Here is a 21,093-nt window from a genome sequence, read left to right on the forward strand (position 1 = left end):
TTCTCTTCCATTACATGCACTTTGGTTTTCATGATTAATGAAAGCTGACTGGGGCTCTTTGAGTTGTTTCTTCCCATTGTCATTGGCTCAGTGAGCACAGTTTATTTCAATAAATAACATTCTTTCTCACTTTCTTTTGGCTGGACCACTTGGCTTTAATTGATAGATGCCACTAGAGGAGAAAAGGGCTTGGACTGTCTAGTGTAATTAAGATTTGAGAACTTAATTCTGAGCTCATTTGGGAGTTGAGGGGACACTGGAAACAGGATTATAATAAGACTACTCTCAAACTTGATGAGTTTTATTTAAAAATGAGACATCAGGAATGGGACTTCTATCAAAACAATAACAAGCACACAAAACAACAGCCAAACAACGGAGTGCATGTCACTTAATGGAGTAATGCTTTCCAGGCCAATGGAGGGGAACTGAAGACAGGCTACTTGTCCATTGTCATGGATCCAGATGAACTCCCTTTGGACGAACACTGTGAACGCCTGCCTTATGATGCCAGCAAATGGGAATTCCCCAGGGACCGGTTGAAACTAGGTGTGCTTTCAAGTGATATTAATTTGATATTGGGTTTATCAGGCCATCTCTTCTTTCTTTAGGATGATGACAAATCTAGTCTATGCAAAGGTTGGATTCTAGTTCAGAAATATTCATTTTATTTCTTGAATTTGAATAATCATCCTTTTAGTCACTTAGAAGTAGGGTCCCTTATAATCATCCAAAGCAGGACATCTGGAGGGTGGAAGGAGGTACTAAATAATTAAGCCAGAACAGGGGTAAACTGGACTGTCCATGTTAAACTGGGATGTGTAGTCACCCTCCCTAGTTGGAGTCTCTGTGTATCACTTTGGAGATATAATATTCCAAGTCTGTTTTGTTCCTGCTGTCATTGTTGACTGTAGGTAAGCCTCTCGGACGTGGTGCCTTTGGCCAAGTGATTGAAGCAGATGCCTTTGGAATCGACAAGACAGCAACTTGCAAGACAGTGGCCGTCAAAATGCTGAAAGGTAAAAGCAAAATTGTATGGTGATGTCACCCTCTCTCTGTTCCATCTAGTCTTTTTACACATGATGAAAGGCTTGTATCAGTGGCTCTGTGGTTAGGTGGGCCCACTAGCCAAGCATATAGTTAACTTACATGCCTTTGTGCAAACTGGAAAAAAATAAGTTCTTCTCTTATAGCATCACGCCAGGGCGCATGGCCAGGCAGGCAAAATTGGGGGTGGGTTTCGGTTACCCGCCCCCACTTCCCCACTTTGTCTGGGAGTCCTTATACAGGACACAGCTTACACAACTATACTGAGTGGTCTGGCTATAGGGAGAAAAAAAACAAAACAAAACACCTTAGTTATATACAAATTGTTTCTTACTATATTATGGTGCATTGGTAAGGTAATTATAGACCATCCAAAAACATGAAAAGAAATTTGATATAAGTAAAAATAGTAGAGTACACAAACACTATGTTCCCTAGAACTGGAATATGTAATTGTTTCACATATAAAAGATAGTATGCAAAATGAGAATGGTTGTGCCAGGAACAAAGGATTGTGGGTGATATTTAAAAGATTAAAACCTTTGTGAACAATTGCCAATCTCAATAGTAATGGAATTCTGGTCTTGCCATTTTAATTTGGGGCGGTGAGACATATAAACCTTTTTGCTCCAATTGTATGTGCTTTTATTGATGGACATGATGCTTCCTACATTTTGCTAATAGGTCTTGTACATTGCAAAGTCATCTTTCTCCTTTTGCCTATACTCTTTTGTGGCCAAGAGCATGTGTAATTTTGAGGTGGTTCATTAGGACCTGAGGTGCAGACAATGTCTGTGAATTACAGGGAAGTGTACCAGTCAGCACTGGATCAAACTCACAGTCTTAGCCTCATCAGCCTCATATGCCAACTGGCCTTGCCAGCTGGCCCTTGTTAAGTTTCTGGCTCGGCACAGATTGGCGGGAACTTCAGCATAGCCCCAAACACATGAGGATATTTAATACATGGTATTGCTTCCTTACGAGGAAGCACTGAAGTCATCAGGCCCCAGGAAGCATAGTAAACCTGGTATATGAAAATCCAATTTTGTAAAATAAGAAAATCTGGGCATGATTCCATTTGCTGATGTATTCTCCACTTTCCAAAAGACTTCACTATGAATTCCTTTAAATATCAAACATTCTGAGTGCACTTAAAGGAAGAATTCAATTTGGAATTAGAAAACAGAATTTATACTTGAGTTTTAGGGGAATGCACCTCGTCTCTAAAGTGGGCTACAGTTGATTTACCCCTGGAGGGAAGGTTGCAAAGATGCATGTCTTCCTAAGGGAATGCCCACATATATGATTACTCTTTTTGTCTGCATTTGTAGAAGGAGCAACACACAGTGAACACCGAGCCCTCATGTCTGAACTCAAGATCCTCATTCATATTGGCCATCATCTCAATGTGGTCAATCTCCTAGGTGCCTGTACCAAGCCAGGAGGTCAGTATCTGTGGACGGTTCTGGTTCCCTGATTCGGGCATATGCATCTCTGCTGCTGTTTGAGGGAAACCGCTCAACTCCCACAGCCTTGATTTCCTTAACTGATGATGCTTTGCCAGATTTCCAGATACAGGGTGGGGCAAAAGTATGTTTACAGTTGTTGGTATGGAAAATAATACAATAATTCATAAATAAGAATACAAAAATCAACTCTGTGTTTTGTCTACTCCCAATTATAAACCTACTTTTGCTCCATCTTATAAATATATTTCATAGAGGTTAACTGGGCACTATAATTATTCTAGATCTTTATGTGAATTAAATAAAAAAGTCACATCACTACCACACAGCCTGCTACTTGTGTAAGAGGAGTTCAGATGAGAAAAGTAAACTTCCAAAAAAACTTGAAAACGAAGAACCTTAATAGTAGGTCCCCCTGAAATGGAGTCATAGTAGGTGATTGTGTTGAAAAGCAAGTGGGTGTGTTTTCTTTTTAAATGTTAGTCAATCTTATGGAATCACCTTTTGGAAAAAGTCAGGCTACAATATAAGGGGATTATGACCAGCTGATTTCCATGACCCTGTCCCCAGTGAAAGGTTGTACCATTTTTATGATATTTTCTGATTCAAAAATATATTAAACACTTAGTGAGAAACATGAGTGAAACACGTTTTCCTTTCCTGACATGTTGTACTGTCTGCAGGCCCGCTCATGGTGATTGTGGAATTCTGCAAGTTTGGAAACCTATCAACTTACTTAAGAAGCAAGAGACATGAGTTTGTCCCCTACAAGGTATATCATTTCCTAACTCAACGCTGGCCACCCTGTGAAATGGAGGAAAATTCAAAGTGGCATAGGTTAATTTTTTTGTTAAAATTCTGTGAAAAACTTGTGAGGGATCTTCTCACAGTACTTCTTGGGTGTTGGAACTTCTTCTTTTACCTTCTTGGAGAGGGCAAGATGTAAGCTTCTCATGTTTTATTTTTGCGACTTCATCTATGGACAGATTATAGATGGTGCCTGGAGAGGGGAGAAGATGGTTGTGGTTAAGGAAAGGAAGGGCATCTCCAGAGTAGCCTAGTCTCTGTCCCCTAGAGTAGAAATCCCTCTGTAAAGGGCACCCTAATGTTGGAAGTGTGTCTGAGTGAAACTTGAAACAAGGCATTTATCTCTGTGAGCTAAAGAAGGAACCAGGCTTTACAGAATAAAATCTATTATGTAAAACGCTTGTCCAAAATTTTAGCCCAGAGACTCCGTAATTCTGACATTGATGTCCTTCTGGTCTGTTTTTAAATAGTTACAACTGTTTCCAAAGTTTGCTACATTTTAAAGATCCATTTTGTAGTAAGGAGTTTGTTTATTCATGTGCTTTTTTATAGACCAAAGGGGCGCGATTCCGGCAGGGGAAAGAGTACGTTGGGGAAATCACCATGGATCTTAAACGCCGTCTGGACAGCATCACCAGTAGCCAGAGCTCAGCCAGCTCTGGGTTTGTTGAGGAGAAATCCCTCAGTGATGTGGAAGAGGAGGAAGGTATCTGCCATTGCTTTCTCCACACTTCATACATGCTCTTGTAGGAACAGACAAGGTGACAGGGTGTTACAAGCAATTCTGCCATGAGAAAAGTCCGATACCACCTAATACTTGAAGGAGACCTGAATTTCTAGACTGGCTGCCTTTAGTCTCCCCAAAGGGGAAGTACGGAAGCTCTACATAACAGTGGGCGAGGCTGTAAGACAAAGCCTGGCTAGCCTGAGAATCTCGAACCCCAGGAGAACTAAGCAGTTGGCAACTATCAAACCAATGCTCTTAAAATGTTAGTTCACCAGGTTGTGAGGGGGTGGGGGAGAAGAGGGGTAAGTAGGGGAAGCCTTTAGTAAAAGAACTAGTATAAATGACCCATGGATATGTACAATGAGGTGGGGATGGACTGTGGGAGAAGGGGTGGGCTGGGTGGGTAGGGGAGAAATTGGGGGAAAAGTGGGACAACTGTAATAGAAAAACAACGAATAAATCAAAAAATTTTAAAAACCAATAAACAAACAAAACAGAAACAAATTCATAAATAGGAAACATTTTGAAGGTTAGATGGAAGGGAGCATGGGGGGCTGGGTGAAAAAGGAAAGGAGTGAAGAAATACAACAACAACAAAAAATGTTAGTTCAGCATTTATTAGCAGGAGAGGCTCAGTGCTATGTTCCAGAAGGGCAAAGAAGGCTCTCTGGTGGCTGATTAGCTTCTTCGTTGCCCCAGGCAGTTTGCCCCACATTTGCTTACTTCACCAGCCCAACGGAAGGCATTCAGCAAATCATACCCAACCTTCTCCAAGGCAGTGTGGGGGCCATCCGTTATTTCTTCCCTACCCTAGGTGGCTGATCCAGTCTTCCTTCCAGCCATACTCCCTCAGAGGTATCTTGGGAAATACACTTTTCTTTACCCAGTCGTGTTTCCATTGATATTTTAGGGTTCTCTCTGAGTGGTGCTATGTACCCAGCCTAAGTTCCAGGACTTCGTCCAACTCCAGGATACACTATATATCTGCTTCCCTCTGAAGGAGCAGACAGTGCTCCTTGGATGTAGAGCTAGGGCTTCCTGATATCTGGCTTCTCTTGAGGCATGAGCTTAAAATAATACAGTCATGAGCTGTGTCTCAGTGGATTGAGCATCAGCCTGCGAGCCAAGTGTCGCTGGTTCGATTCCCAGTCAGGGCACGTGACTAGGTTGCACGTCAGGTCCCCAGTTGGGGATGTGAGTGAGAGGCAACCACACAGTGATGTTTCTCTCCCTCTCTTTCTCCTTCCCCCTCTCTCTAAAAATAAATAAAAAAATAAAAAAATAATTTAAAAAAAGAAGTCCAGTCGTGAAATAGTGGAAGAAACTTGCTTCTCTTTTCTTGGAGGTGAGGCCATAGATAGTACTGAAATCTGACTTCTTTCCCTTAGAAGCCTAGTGGGCAGTGTGAGGCTGGAACACGGTCTAGAAGAGCGTGGGGAGGTTGTCTAGACCTCATGAACTGGACCCATTCTGAATGGAGCCATCTCAGCCCTATACTTCTCTCTCATGAAACTGTGGCCAGTGAGCTGGACATCTAAGAACTGGGCTCATAAGTCCGAGTAGACGGAGTGCTGGCCTAGAATTTTGCCTCCATTTCTTCATTTGGAAAATGAAAGGATATCACTCATTATTCACCAAGAGCCCTGTAGCCCTAAGCATAAAAAGTCACCGAGAAAACGGTTCGAAGTCTTTTTTAATACACACAAGATTATCACAACTGAGTTTTCATTTATTGTTCTATGGTATTTGTCTCCAGGAAATAAGCCATGTCTTATCTGACGAAAATTAAGGGATTGTGTTGAAACACCCATTAATGTCTTAGTGGTTATTTGTACCAGTTGCATGGAAGTAAATGGCATCAGTTTATAAAATTTATCATTTCTCTTCATGTTCCTGTCATCTCTCATACATGTCCTTGAAGGAAAAAAGCATCCTCCTAGGCCAGATTTATTGTGTTTACAGCACTTTCCCAACTTAAAGTGAGAGAAGTAAATATATTTCTGGTATTTTTAGTTATCCGTTGTAGATTATAATTTGACCTTTGTCATTCATCCCAGGACAAAGCCTGGAGAGAAAAGATTCAGTGACCCTGAATATTGTTGTTTTATTTTTAGAGTTTTTGATATGAAACTATTGTTTATCCCTCTGGGTACATGAAAAAAACAACAGCTGAAAACAGTAAATTTGAACAAGTTCTCTTTCACCCTGTTATCTGTGCCAGTTTTACTTCTATTCTGTCTCCTGGATTTGCTGGTTTGATCTGGCTGAAATGGAAAAACGAATAATTTTGCTAAGGGATACTGTGAAGGCTAGTAATACTGGTATTCAGCAAATTTGCAGAAGATAGAGGCATTTTCTTTCTGCTTGTATTTCCTGAAATTTAACTCCCATGTTGTAAGATGAAGATTACTCTAACAAACATCTAAACAAATATTTTCTGGTGGAAGTACTGATCTCTGTACTCCTTCATCTTCTGACAGTTTCTGAAGATCTTTACAAGAACTTCTTGACCTTGGAGCATCTCATCTGTTACAGCTTCCAAGTGGCTAAGGGCATGGAGTTTTTGGCATCTCGGAAGGTAAGAGCTCAAGAGAAAATGAAGTATCTTTTCACATCACAATTTTGGAAAGAAGATCTCCAGAGCCAGGCACTGGTGTTTTCTTGGGACTGTAATTCATTCACCACTCTTGGGACAATTGAAAGAACTCCATAGGGAAGGTCCCCATTTCTGCTCTTTAAGCGGGTATAAGTATTTCATGAAATTAATGTCTGTGATGTTTGAGCCTTTGATTACTGAGAATCCCTGAGTGCAGGCAGCCTTCTAAGCACTAAGGATACTATGTGAACAAACAGGCATAACTGTCTGGCTTCATGGAAGTTACATTCTAGTGGGTGGAGCAAACGGTAAATATCAGCATGTAAAACTACATAGGTTAGACGGGAGTAAGTGGTATGGGTGAAAATTAGCAGGAAAGGTCATGGAGTATATAGGAGTAGTATGCGTGTGTGTGTATGCACCTGCTCTTATGTTTGTGTACGTCAGTTTTAAACAAAGTGGACAAGGAAGGCCTTGTAAGAATGTGACATTTGAGCAATGACCCAGAAGAGGTGAGGGACTGAGCCTTGAAGATATGTTGGTATAAGTCTATTTTTAATTTATTTTCACATTTATCACCGTCCATCAAAAAACACGTGTTAGTAGTATAATTAGAAACCAGGAAGGACAGGCTTCAGATGAGGGAGACTAAAGAGCTAAAATTAGAAAAGTAGGCCAAACAAAGACTGAGGTGGGGACGTGACAAGTTACAAATATTCCAAAGGTTGTAAACACTCTGGAGGGAGCAAAGCTGGTTCAAGCCACCATTCTGGAAAAGGGTACAGTAGATAGCTTGACATTAAATAAGAAAATTTCAAATTAAATTTCAAGAAAAATTGTTGTTGGACAAAATGCATTTGTTGCAGCCTGCTGAAGGAAGAAAGACTCAGAGTTTGGTATTTTTTTTTCCTGTCTGTTTGTAAATTAGAATAACATCCCTAACCCACCATTTTCCTGAGGGTTAAAGCTCATTCCAGGTTTCAGAGTTTCAGGAGTCTTACAGGATTTTCCCAAAGAGAAAGGCTCTTTGCCCTTCTTGGAGGTTCTGATTTTTTTAATTATTTTTTTATTTTAAGGCCACAGCCTGCCATTTAGTCAGGGTCCCTTTCAGTGACTGGGAGGGGAATGGGGAAGGGGGAGATCCTTTAGCTTCCCTTTCTTTATTGAATACCACCTGGTTGCTAAAAAAGGAAGCTTTTAGATTGGAAAAAAAGTAGGAAGGGCTGTCTCTCTTTTGGAATCTCCTGTCTTGCTCATTCATGCTAGACAATGTGCTTTTAAATTGCTTTTAAATATGCCTCCTTCAGAAGAAAGTGTTACCCAGATGTGAGGTGCAGGTGGCCAGTGAGGCTTGGCTCACGTGATCACTTCCACACTGACTTGAGAATTCTCATCTAAGCCTTTCATTCATTTAAAAATGTTCCCCTTGGCTCTTACTCTATCCCAAATCTACCAGGTGGAGCTAAAGCTGCTTAGTAGTAGGAAGTTGATGAGTTGGGAGACAGAGAGAAGGGAGACACTGGAACCGAAAAGAATAGAAGGAAAGCCAAGAAGAGCTGGTTTCCTTTGTCGTGCCCCAGAGAGCCAACCTGGCTAGTGAGAAGCTGAAATGGCTTTAGTAGACTTTAAGGATAATCCTCCACTTTGAAAACAGGATGAACCCCACCGGGAACTGTTTATCAGAGCCAGTCCAGCTTCAGTTACATATGGAATGGGGAAACCAACAAACCAGTGAGAGCCCTTGTTTCTGGTTTCCGTGCATTCATTCAAAATAAATCCCATTCTGGGGCGTCCCTTAGAATAACATGTTTCAACTGTATATGGAGCCAGGCAAAAGGGATGTGTGGATGTGACCAGAAACACATTCTTAATTGTGTCCAAGAGAAGTCTATTTATGACTCCCTCATCATACTATAACTTATTTAACTCCAAAGTCTGGAGCTGCTTATGGAATAAGCAGATGTGCGTCTCAATGAAACTCAGACTTTTTCCCTTAAGTGTTGATAAAAGATATCAACCTAGTGCTTGTTAATCAGTTGGTTTTCTGATTTTTTTTTTTTAAGCATGAGGTCACAACAGATGTAGGAAAGATCAGCTGTGCTGAGACCTAACACACACACAATTCTTTTTGCAGTGTATCCACAGGGACCTGGCGGCACGGAATATCCTCTTGTCGGAGAAGAATGTGGTTAAAATCTGTGACTTTGGCTTGGCCCGGGATATTTATAAAGACCCAGATTATGTCAGAAAAGGAGATGTAAGTTTCAAAAATGAACCCAGTGACCTGTTAAGTTGCAGAATTCAAGTTCCTCTTAGCAAACTACAGGACCTGTATTCAAGAGTAAAGGAAATTTTTCTTTAGAAACTTGCTAAGTTGGAATCTGATTTCTTGTCTCCTACCCTCTTAGGCACGCCTCCCTTTGAAATGGATGGCCCCAGAAACAATTTTTGACAGAGTGTACACCATTCAGAGTGACGTGTGGTCTTTTGGTGTCTTGCTCTGGGAAATATTTTCCTTGGGTAAGTCACTTCTCTTGATCCTTCCATCCAGACTCCAAATAGAATGATAAAAGTCAGTGGCCCCCAATACACCTTTCCCTGTCTTGTATTAGGCCTTTATTGGGTGAAACTTACTTGCAAGCTTTATATTGTAAAATCTAAAAAAGAAAGAGAGAGAGAACAAAAAGAAAAAGAAAGAAAGAAAGAAAGAAAGAGAAAGAAAGAAAGAAAGAAAGAAAGAAAGAAAGAAAGAAAGAAAGAAAGAAGAAAGAAGGAAAGAAAGAAAGAAGAAAGAAAGAAAGAAAGAAAGAAAGAAAGAAAGAAAGAAAGAAAGAAAGAAAGAAAGAGAAAGAAAGATAGATATAGGTGATCAATATTTTCAAGAATCAGATTCAGGGCTTCCTAGAAAAGAAAATCAAATCCAATAACAGACATCCCATTCCTGTTTTATTCTAGGCGCTTCTCCTTATCCTGGAGTAAAGATTGATGAGGAATTTTGTAGGCGATTGAAAGAAGGAACTAGAATGAGAGCCCCTGATTACACCACACCAGAAATGTGAGACTTTAAAAGTATCCTTTTATTCTCTTTCTTTGCTCACAAAATTCTCCTTTTCTATAAGAATTGCCATTATAAATGCCTCCCTCATGGCGCAGTTTGTGCCCCACTTCTTTCTTGCAGTCCTTCCTTGATAATCTCAAGCACAGTGCCATCTCTTCTTCTTAAAATAACAGTCTTTCATCTGTATGATCCAATTCATTTTTATTAAATATTGATCTATAATTTTCCTTTCTGTACACACATGATGCTCCAAGTATAGGGGAGCATCAAGCATTTTATGTATCCCTGTTTAATATCTTGGCTCCTGATAGACTCCTTGGAATGTTTACTCATTCGAGTGCTTATTTTCAGCATCAGATCAGGAAGAAAGAGGCAGTTATTGACATCAATATTTTACTTCTCTAGGTACCAGACCATGCTTGACTGCTGGCATGGGGAACCCAGTCAGAGACCCACATTTTCAGAGCTGGTGGAACATTTGGGAAATCTGTTACAAGCTAATGCTCAGCAGGTTTGTGACCTTCACCCAAGAAGCGTCTTAAAGAGTGCTTAGGGAATGGAGGGATTGAACAAAAAGGAAAAAGGACTCATAGATATGGACAACAGTGTGGTGATTGCTGGGGGAAGGAAAGTATAGGGGACTAAATGGTAATGGAAAAAATACAATAAAGATTAAACAAACAAACAAACAAGTGTCCTTAGGTATCGAGGACTGCTCTACTGCCTAGACTTTGTCATGGCCACAGTGCTACATTCTCAGCAGCTGAATAAGAGGCTATATATTCTTCCAGATCTGAGCAGTAATGATTTTTTTGAAAGCTATAATTACTCTTTTAGACAGATGAGATCCTAATTCACAACTTGGGAGCAGACCACTCTTCATCCTACCGACGCATCTTTCTGTTAACTTTTCAGATGCTCTTCTAAAGTTAAAAACGACAATGGCAAACTAGTTGGTCCAAAGAATAGCAACAATAGATGGAATTTCAAGGAATTTTTAATATATTCTGCAGGCAAAAACACATCTGAGCCCTGCAAAATAGATGATGGCTTTATTTTTCCCCAATAAAATCCCAGGCCCCCATAACTTCCATAGGAGGATTTTAGACTTGTAGTCTTTACCATTAGAAAGTTATTTAATGTCCAGTCAACACGTCTAACTACAGGGAATGGAAGCCAATTTCCTCCTGCTTTTCTTTTGAACAGCTGGGGGACAATGGGTCAAATCTGTTTTGATCATAAACCTTCCAAACATTTAAAGGTATCATCTTGCCCTTTATGTCTTTCTTTTAATGAAATAATGTCAAGTTGTGCAGCCCTTTTTTTTTAGAAGACCAATTTTTTCCTGCACATTTATTGCGTTTCTCTAGACTGTCATCAGTTTTTCCATGGCCTTGACATGTACAAGCTAAGATTGGATGGCATGACCATTAAAGGACCTGCCGTGTGTGGATGGTTTCTCAGCTCTGCGGAGCTCTGTGTGCTCTGTTGTGGTGTCTGTGACCAAGCCTGCTTGCTCTTCATTGTGGCCTGGGTGCTCTGTGTCCCTTGCCCATCTCCTTATTCATGAGCTCCTTTAGTATACTTTCAGGTACACATCCCTTTCAAGTGCCCTTTTGTTTTTGACAAGCCATTTTTAATATTGTCTATAAGTTTTACATTTCAGCTCTGAAGGCAACACACTCCCTAACCAAGAACCCCCCTTGGCCTTTGTCTTTCATGAAAAGGCCCTTGAAGGACTGAAGCCATAACAATAGCACTCTGTGTTTATTGTTCCAGGATGGCAAAGACTACATTGTTCTTCCCATATCCGAGACTTTGAGCGTGGAAGAGGATTCGGGACTCTCTCTGCCCACCTCACCTGTTTCCTGTATGGAGGAAGAGGAAGTGTGTGACCCCAAATTCCATTATGACAACACAGCAGGAATCAGGTACTGTACATGGCCAACAGTCCCTGGGGGTTGCACTTCAAGGTCATCTTGGGGAGCAGGCAGGAGGAAGACATTCTATAAAGCTGCTGCATGCCACTTGCACATGAAGCCATAGCCCTGAGACTAATATAAAGAGAAGTGCTCCTTGAAGAGGGACTGGGTAGGTGTGTTTCCTCCCATCTGTAGCCCACATTGCTGCCATAGCTCTTGCCTTCAGAATTTTAAGCCCTGCAGCTGCAAATAGCTGGAATGCCACAGTTTGTTAATCTCTAGGAAAAGAGACCAATTTTACAAAGGCATCTGTATTTAAATTATCCCCATGTACTCTTTTATTAATGTGAATTAAATGGCTTAGGAAAGATTCAGGAAGAAAGAGTTCTAGGCATATATGAAAACACTCTTATGCCTCTGGGGCTAGGAGACAGTAGGCCATGGGGATGTGCCCCGAATTAGACTGGACAGCACATCTTCAGAAGCCCCTCCCAAGTCTGATTTTCAGGATTTTATTTGCATAATGAGGCTTCTGGGCTTATTTAAAACATCTGCACTGCAGCCCTTCCCTGATTTCTAAAGGGGTTCTGAAGGCAGCTTTGTTTTTTCTCTCTCCCAGCACCTGTGCATAAGGAAAAGGTTGATATGGTTTTCTACATTATGATATTAAAATTCCTTTTTACTAAGCCTGGGACTACTTCCCTTTGCTTTGTTTCCTTTCCTACCCTTTTGGAAGTTTTCCTCCTACAACTGGACCCCTGACAGCATGGGCCCCAGCTGCCCTCGTTGAGTGTGCTGTGGCTGCAGCGAGGGGCATAGGCCTTTGAGTACTTGGCCAGGTGGCCACGTAGCAGGTGAGGAGGCGCCGTGTACAGTTGGCGCCATGGAACCAACCACGCAGGGCAGCAGGAACTCTGCTAGGAGCAAGAAGAAAGCTCAGAGTGGTTAGAGGAAACATGTGAACTGCCTATTCTATGTTGTCAAGAACTTTTGGCATTTTTCAAAGAGCTTTTCCTGATATTATCAGATTTGCCCACATGATAACTCTCAGTGTTAGGAAAGTTAAAAAAGTATGATCTTTTTTGATGCTGATGTTGAATGTGAGGCTCAGAGTGTTTACCGGGGGGAATACAATATTCTGATTCAAGATCCAGGTTTTGAGTCAGATAGAAGTGGCTTGTACTCCCAGGTAAGCCTCTTAGCAGCTGGGTGACCTGGGGCAGACCTTCACTGGTGTTGTTTGGAAATAATTGTTGTGAGAATCACTGATATAATGTATTTCTAAATGCCTAGCATTCAGGGAGCTCTCAATAAGTGAGCTGTTAAAATCACATCCCCAGAATGATTCCATTTTCTCTGATATTGAACTCAGTGCCATTTTCTCCCACAGCAAGGAGGGCCTATCAGAGAGAAAGTGTCAAGGAATGAGAGCCTGCAGTTCCACTCCCATGTTAAAAAGTCTTAGTTCAAGTTCAGCCAGCCTTCTGCTGTGGTAATTATGCCCACAACACTACTGCCTTCTTGTTTATCAGAAAGCCGTTTGATCATGAACTCTATTCCTTGGGTTTTCAGTGACCAGGTGGAACGAGGACCCGAGTCAGCAGTGTCTTGGCTCAGTTGGGCACTTTGCACATGGTGCTGAGAGTCAATGAAGTCACGTTTGTGTAATGGAAGCACCAAAGGCGGTGCTGGATCTAAGACAGGGCTGCTAACATTTATCCCCAGAAGCGTGGACAAATGTGACACCACACTCCGAACACAGGCCTGGCTTCTATTTTCTGCCTGTGATTTTTGAATTGGTCTTTCCAGTTCAGTTTCTCTTTTATCCAACCATAATTTGAAAAATAAAATGGAAATTGGAATCTTTTGTCTTCATCCCCTCCCAACCGCCTCCACCTTTTCTCCGTTTATAAAAATAAGACTCCACGGTCACATTTAAATCATCTGAGTTAAAAGAAAGGCAGAATCCAGGCATCTGCACGTGGCACACTTCATTTTGATACTCTCTGTGGTTCTGCTTCCCTGGGGGGCGAGAGACGAGACTGGGGTGTGCTCGGCAGACTTGTTTTCTCCTCTTCCACATTGCCAGTCCAGTAGAAAAGCCGAGGAGTCTTTCTCACTTGCTTCCTTCTTCTAATTTTCAGTCTCATTGCTTTATAAATAGAGCTGGACAGAGGCATCACTGTGAGAGCCAACCTGATGATTGGTTGCCTGGTTAAAAAAATACGTGTTCAGCATTTATTTCGAGAGAGGCTGAGAGGTGTGTGGGGGAAGGGTGGGGAGGAAGGACCACCGGTGTCTAGACTTAGCTTTGTCTCTCATTTCCCCTGTGGATCAGCTCTGGCCCCAAGTTTGCAGGCTTCTTGCAAGAAAACACATAAATTGCACTCATCTTTCTTTGAAGGCAGTTTGGGGACCATCTGCGGTTGTTCCATCATTTCCCCTGGGAATTTCATGTCCCACTCCAAGCAACTTATCAAAGATTTCTTTTCAATTCTCTCCCAGAAAAATGTTTTGGCACGTTGCATTTTATTCCTTTTGGTTAATTGTTAATCATGACTAAACGCTCCTTGAAGAGTGATGCTTTGGGCTAGAGGTCCCTGAATTTGGCTCTAATGTTAGATATTTGGAAGTGAAACTGTCCTTTCTCCATCTTCTGTCTCTCTCACACCCCACCTACCCTCTTCTCCCCACAACCTGTCATCACACAGTCAGGTCACACATGGAAAAGAATGGTGCTGTGCACACACTAGGTGCTTAACAAAAACTTGAGCAAGCATACCCACTGTTCTCTTCTTTTTCCCTCCTGGTACTTTTCCAAGGGAGTCAGTGGAGAGTAGGGTAAAACAAAATAAGACAAAGCAAAACAAAAATTCCTAACAGCAACAAAATCACCTGCATGGGTTTTAGTGTCTAAGATCAAAGTTTGAGTCTCTGTTCTAGCCATTTCCTCCCTAAAGCTTAGCTTCCTCATCTTCAAATGAGAAGTAAAACATGCGCACATGCACACAAAACCCATTTTGTAGTTTTGTGAGGAGCATCAACAACACGAAAATGCCTTTTTAACTGCGATGGGCCATGCAACTTTTGGAGTTATTGGGCTCAGAAGTCAAGGAGCTGTCCTTTCTATGGTAGCTGCATTATTGCCCAAGATTACCAACTTCAGTTGATTCTACATCCTGAATATCTCTTGAATCTGTCCACCTCTCCAAACCCTGTGAGCATCACCTTTCTTTAGTCAGGCTGCCCTTTATCTCGGATAAGTGGGATTGCCCCCTCATTGGTCTCACTGGCTCTGGTCTTACCCTTCTCAACACAGAGTCGTCTTTCAAAAGGACATATCTGAGCTGGTCTATCTCATACTTAAAATTCTTCAGTGGCTGTTCATTACTCTCAAAATTATAATCTAAATATTTCAGTTATTCAATTTTGGACAAGTTCCTTAACTTTTTTGTGCCTCAGTTGAACATTTAGCACAGGAAGGGATTTCTGAAAGAGTGAGTGAATGAATGATTAACTATGCTACCACTAGCTTTTAGCAACTGCCAGTTTTACAGACTGAATTTAGGAGAAGAAGGCTTTTTCTCTCCCCTTGTGTATCATGTCTTGTTTCTTGTGGAGTTTCCTGAGTGAGGATGTCACTGGTGAACTTTCTTGGCTCCTCTCTGTAGGAGGAGGAACCAGCCTTCTGGGGCAGGGGTGGGAGACTCAGTTTCCATTCTCTTCCTTTGGCCCTAGTGAGTCCTCATTCTACTCAGTCACAGAAAACACAAGGAAACACAAGTTAGCATGTCCAGAAGGCTGCCTATGGTGAGAAGTACGCTGGGAAAAGAGTGAAAAGTGGATTTTCTGCCCCTTCCTGTGAAAAAGACTTTCCTGCTCTCCATTTGGGCTGTCAGTGATTTTAACCAGATCACTCAGACTCTCCCAAGGCCACTCGACAGGGAAGGAGCACCTCCTGGACACAGGTGATATGTTGTCTCTCAAGCTGTATTCTTCGAACTCCTGAGGGAAACTGGAGCCCCTTTGAATACAAAGGAGGAAAACAAGCTTTGGTTGACAGATCACTCTTTCTAAGGACACTTACCACATACCATTTATTTACCACTCTTTCATTGCCCTCATTCATCCTTCTGACTGAGGGAGGGAAAGCTATGGCCAATACATTTCAAAGATGAGGCACCAGAGGCATAGAAATATTTATGACTTTCCCAAGTTTGTGTAGACTCTGAAATTGACAAAATATGATTCTTGAATCACTGCTCATTTCTAAGACCAACAACTCTGTGGGCTGAAAATAGGGGACAGCAAGACTCAGCCGCTCTCCCGTCGACACACTAGGCCTTTATTACACGTAGACAGAGGAGATTGCCTTCAGATCCTGCCAAGTTCAGCATCCTAGAGTGAGATTCAGTGAGATCTACAGGTATTTCCTTCACCTATCTTCCATTGGATGTTTGCTCTGGGAACATTACCTAGAAAATCTTTCCTAGGAGGTGGCCAGACAGATGGGAAACCCTGAGTAATATGTCGAGAACTCAGTGGAACAGTTTCATGCAATCAGGAAGCCAGACAGAAGGTGGTTGTCCACTTAGTTTGCTGTTGTTGTCTTTAGTCCAGCCCTGGACCTCAGAAGTACAATTCAAAGGAAGAGGGGCTCATCTAGGCCCCCTCATTTATATTTTACTTTTAAATGGACTTTCACAGGAAATTAAGCCTTCAGTGTGTGCTAGCAGAGAAAGATTTTTGTTCTGTTTTTCTTTTTCCAAAGGATGTTTTGAAGGTCACTATTAAACTTGTGGTTGAAAGATAATGAACTTAGGTATCACTTGTGGTATCTGCAGCCAAATATACCACCACTAAAATATAAATATTTTTTCTTTTGCAGTCAGTATCTGCAGAATAGTAAGCGAAAGAGCCGGCCTGTGAGTGTAAAAACATTTGAAGATATCCCGTTGGAAGAACCAGAAGTAAAAGTAATCCCAGATGTAAGTACATCTTTTAAAAATAGTCCTAAAAATTATACAAAGGACGAAACTTTAGCTAGATAAATATTAGCCTAAGCATTAGAGTCTTGGAGGCTCATTATAAGGTTTTCCTTGAGAGTCTGTGTCATGGGGTCACTACTGAAATGAATCTTATCAGGCCCCCTCACTTTTTTCCATAAGGAAAGCCCCTGTTCAAGGTTCAAGAAACTCCACCTTCATGTTCAGTTCTGCCCAAGTGTAAATATTATCAAGGGAAAAGAGGGATGAAAATGGGTCCCTCAGCTTCTTCTTCCTAAATTCCTCTCTTCTTCCTGGCCTGGGTCTACTTCTAGGAAGCAGTTGCACTGTCTTGCAGCTTGCACAGTTCCTGGCTCTGATACCTTGACCTCCCTCTGCAGGTCATTGGAATGTGTTGTCTGATAGATGGGTGAAGAAATCAGTTTAATTAAGTAGTTGGTCTGGGTACACACACTCAATCAACTGTGCCATCTCATTGTCTCTTAAAAAGGACAACCAGACGGACAGTGGTATGGTTCTTGCATCAGAAGAGCTGAAAACCTTGGAAGACAGAACCAAATTATCTCCGTCTTTTAGGTAAGGCTCAGCCAAATAGAAAAAACTAATTTCAAGGGGAATTTTTGGAAGGAACTTAGGATTTTCAGTGTAGGTGCAGAGTTCTAGTGTTTTATGTTATTATTGGCTGAGAAAATTTGCATCAAACTAACAAATAACTTAAGCAAATCAAACAGTTAAATTAAGTGGTAAGTCTAAAAAAGAATTTGAAATGAATCAGAGGATTTTTATGAGATTTGTCTAGTACTGGCTAAATAACAAAGAGGTCATTGGATGTGATCCCTGGAGAATCTTCAAATCTGTCCTTGAGAAGTATAATATATAAATAAGCCAATATCTATTTGTTTAAATATTTAAATAGTATTGGCTGAGTTCACCTTATTTAATTGTAGGAAAAATACTGAATTTTTGTTTTGAATATCATTTTCTCCATGAGGTCCAATGAGAATTTATAGTTGTTTTAAATAGATGTACCTGCTTTTGACTTAACAAGTAAATGAAAATCTGTATTTATAAAAATAATAGGATGCATGACTGTGGGAGCAGGGGGTGGGCTGGACAGAGAAGGGCAAAGGGGGAAAAATTGAGACAACTGTAACAGAATAACAATAAAATATTTAAAAATTAAAAAAAAAAGAATAATAGGATGCAGAATAAGTATTTATTTGCTAGTGGGTTTACTCTGAGAAAGAATAGAGAAAATTTTGATTTACTTACACTTTAACCTATGGGTTATTGAGTGATGTTTATGTTGGAAAAATAAACACTAAAATGTGCTCTTGTGCTATTTTGTTTGTCTTAATCCCAAGGTAAGAAATTGTGAGAGCCAATCATGTTTATTCACACACTCAAAGTTACTCAGCAATGACTATGTACCAGTTATCATGCCATTGCTTGAGATACTAAACTTATTTTTATTGGGGTTGGATTGAAAGAAAAATTGCACTTCTAGTGATTTGAAATAACTTTTAAACCATGTATGAGCACAGAGTTAATAAAATCCTTTTTGCAGTTTTTAATATGAATAGTTTGGTAAAGCACTTATTAAGGGGGGAAATCCCACATGTCAGAATCATTTGAGAAGTGTAAATCCTGAAGTTTTAGATCAGCACAGCCTACACTACTAAGCTTTGACTTGATTACCGCCTGTCATGATTCCACACCATTGAAACCATTCTCTTCTTGTTGCTGAGAGATCCAGGTCCTCAGTCTTTGCAAAGAATGTGATTTTGATGAGGAAAAAAGCAGTTTCTGATGTGTCTGGTTTGATTGCACACACATGCTTCAATTTATTAAAGTTTAACATTGCTTGAGAACTTTATTGACACCATACACATTCCTTGCAATCCCCTAATTGACAGTGTGGGGAAAGCATAAGTGGACTTTCAGAACATCCCAATTTCCTTTCATATCCTGAAAGAGTCCCTTTGGCTTCTATCATTGTATACAAACTTGTCAATCCACAAGGCCATAAAAGGGTTCCATTGGTTGGAGCCTTTGCATAGCTCAGGAGAGCTGCCTTTCATCTCATCTCAGGCTTGAAAGACTTGGACCCGAATAAGAGGACTTATCTGAAAGGACAAATTCATGCTAGTACCTGAAAATAGACATTGTCTGAGTAAACCTGATACGTTGATTAACAAGTGGGAGAGATAGGGGCTGGTGTTTCCAGGGAGATTATAGCCCACATGGGGCTGGGAAGGGAGTTAGGGAAGAAGCAAAAGAACTGCCTTCTCTCCACCAACTCCTGTGGTTGCATTTTTTTTTTCCACAGTGGACTGATGCCCAGCAAAAGCAAAGAGTCTGTGGCATCTGAAGGCTCCAATCAGACCAGTGGCTACCAGTCTGGGTATCACTCCGATGACACGGATGCCACTGTGTACTCCAGCGAGGAGGCAGAACTTTTAAAGCTGATGGAGACTGGGCCACAGGCTGGCAGCAAAGCCCAGATTCTCCAGCCTGAATCTGGGACCACATTGAGCTTCCCTCCTATTTAAAAGGAGGCACCCAAGTCCCCCCTCTTCTGGATATCACATGAGAGGTGCTGCTCAGATTTTCAAGTGTTGTTCTTTCCACCACCAGGAAGTAGCCGCATTTGATTTTCATATGTAAAAAGAAAAAAAGAAAAAGAAGAAAAGAAAAAAGGACCTCAGACTGCAGGGAGCCAGTCCCCTAGGCATTTCCTGACAAGATGCTTGTGACCCAAGAATGTGTCTGTGTCTTCTCCCAGTGTTGACCTTATTCTCTTTTTCATTTATTTGAAAAACATGTATGATGCTCCCTATTGTGGGTGTCCCCACGGGTTATAACAAAAGAAGTTCAAGAAATGGCTTCATCCTCCATGAAGCAGCAATACCTGGGGAGTTGACACCTCTGTAAAACTAGGTGATCCAGGCAATGCAAGTGCTTTTGGTATTGAAGATGAGAAAGACGTTTAGGACTGAGTCCATCTAAGAAGCTTTGTTTAGGATGTGGATCCTGAGCCAAGTCTTATGTGTGGCGTTTGGACTGATAGGAAGGTGTCGGCTTCCTTTGAGAATGTTCTGGAGCCTGCAAATGAGTTGTGTTGGCTCTGGTGGAGGTGGGCATGGGGTCTGTGCGGCAGTGTAAAGGCTTCGGACAAGGGTATTGGTGTTAGAAGGTTGCGTGCTCTTCCCCGTTGGGCTAAATGAGAGTTCCTTGTGCTGTTTCCGACTCCTAATGAGAGTTCCTTCCGGACTCTTACGTGTCTCCTGGCCAAGCCCCAGGAAGGAAATGATGCAGCTCTGGCTCCTTGTCTCCCAGGCTGATCCTTTATTCAGACATCACAAAGAAAGGACATTCAGACAGAGGCTCCCTGTTGTGTTGAAGAATTCTGACTGTACAAACCAGCTTCTGGTTTCTTGTGGATGAATACCCACATATCTGTCTGGAAGTGATATGTCTGAGCCTGAATGCAGTAGGTTTGGTGTCAAGCTGTGGTGTCGAGGCTCCAGGAAGGAGTTTCCGCTTTGCTTCCTTCTCTCCTCCCTGTGCCGCCCCCTCCCTTTCACCCCCAACTAGTCAGCGTTTTAGTCATCTGGCCTCTCCACCCTAGTAACAGCTGATTTGGTTTGTCCACTCTCTGGATAATTGAGTCAGATTTTGAAATTATTTTATAGCCAAAGTTATAACAACGTCTATTGTATTGTGTAGACTTCTAACATGTAAAGCTATTTCTACTGATTTTTGCCCTTGTTCTTTCCTTTTTAAAAAAACAAAATGTATTTTTCATTTGGTACCATAGTGTGAAATGCTGGAAACCATGACTATAAAACATGCTATGGCACATATATTTATAGTCTGTTTATGTAGAAACAAATGTAATATATTAAAACCTTATATTATATATAATGAACTTTGTACTATTCACATTTTGTATCACGTTATGTAGCATAACAAAGGTCATAATGCTTTCAGCAATTGACGCCATTTTATTAAAAAAAACTGAAAAACTTGAAGGAATCCTTTTGTAAGTTTTCGTGACTGTATCTGTCATTTCTCTCACTTCTAAAATGAAGGAGAGGAATCACACATAATTTCCATGTGGTGGTTTTTCATTTTTACTTGTTTTCTTATTCTTCTTATAAAGAATATTTTCATAAAATGTTTATATACTTTATAAACCAATAAATGTATTCTTAGTTAAAAAAATATACAATGGTATACTATTATCCTACCTATTTTGAGGGTACATACTTCTGACTTGGGGTAGAATTACCTGTCTCCCTTCTCTTCTTCAGGACACAAATAATTCACACACATGTGCACTGTCATTATAGTCCAAGCTTTTTGGGGGGGTCTTGAAACATGGACTGAGAGATATGTGATAAGTTCTCTAAGGTACTTGTGGCCTCCAGTAAACCCCATGCCTGTTAGAATAGCCAACTG

The 21,093-nt window shown here is 41.1% G+C and overlaps 1 protein-coding gene across 1 annotated transcript in view; it reads left to right on the forward strand.

Moving 5' to 3' along the window:
* Window positions 1-20,761, forward strand: part of KDR (kinase insert domain receptor) — a 41,925-nt gene extending 21,164 nt beyond the window's left edge. The window contains exons 17-30 of the mRNA XM_090266859.1: window positions 414-549; window positions 915-1,019; window positions 2,379-2,492; window positions 3,197-3,285; window positions 3,873-4,026; window positions 6,528-6,625; window positions 8,778-8,900; window positions 9,052-9,163; window positions 9,599-9,698; window positions 10,107-10,212; window positions 11,481-11,632; window positions 16,512-16,611; window positions 17,120-17,205; window positions 18,959-20,761. Of these exons, the coding sequence (XP_090122985.1) occupies window positions 414-549; window positions 915-1,019; window positions 2,379-2,492; window positions 3,197-3,285; window positions 3,873-4,026; window positions 6,528-6,625; window positions 8,778-8,900; window positions 9,052-9,163; window positions 9,599-9,698; window positions 10,107-10,212; window positions 11,481-11,632; window positions 16,512-16,611; window positions 17,120-17,205; window positions 18,959-19,181 (1,698 nt within the window). The 3' untranslated portion in view covers window positions 19,182-20,761. The remainder of the gene's footprint in view (window positions 1-413; window positions 550-914; window positions 1,020-2,378; window positions 2,493-3,196; window positions 3,286-3,872; window positions 4,027-6,527; window positions 6,626-8,777; window positions 8,901-9,051; window positions 9,164-9,598; window positions 9,699-10,106; window positions 10,213-11,480; window positions 11,633-16,511; window positions 16,612-17,119; window positions 17,206-18,958) is intronic.
* The last annotated feature ends 332 nt before the right edge of the window (window positions 20,762-21,093 follow it).

Source organism: Furipterus horrens, unplaced genomic scaffold, assembly GCF_987537825.1.
Source record: "Furipterus horrens unplaced genomic scaffold, mFurHor1.1.pri manual_scaffold_2, whole genome shotgun sequence".
Lineage (NCBI taxonomy): Eukaryota > Metazoa > Chordata > Mammalia > Chiroptera > Furipteridae > Furipterus > Furipterus horrens.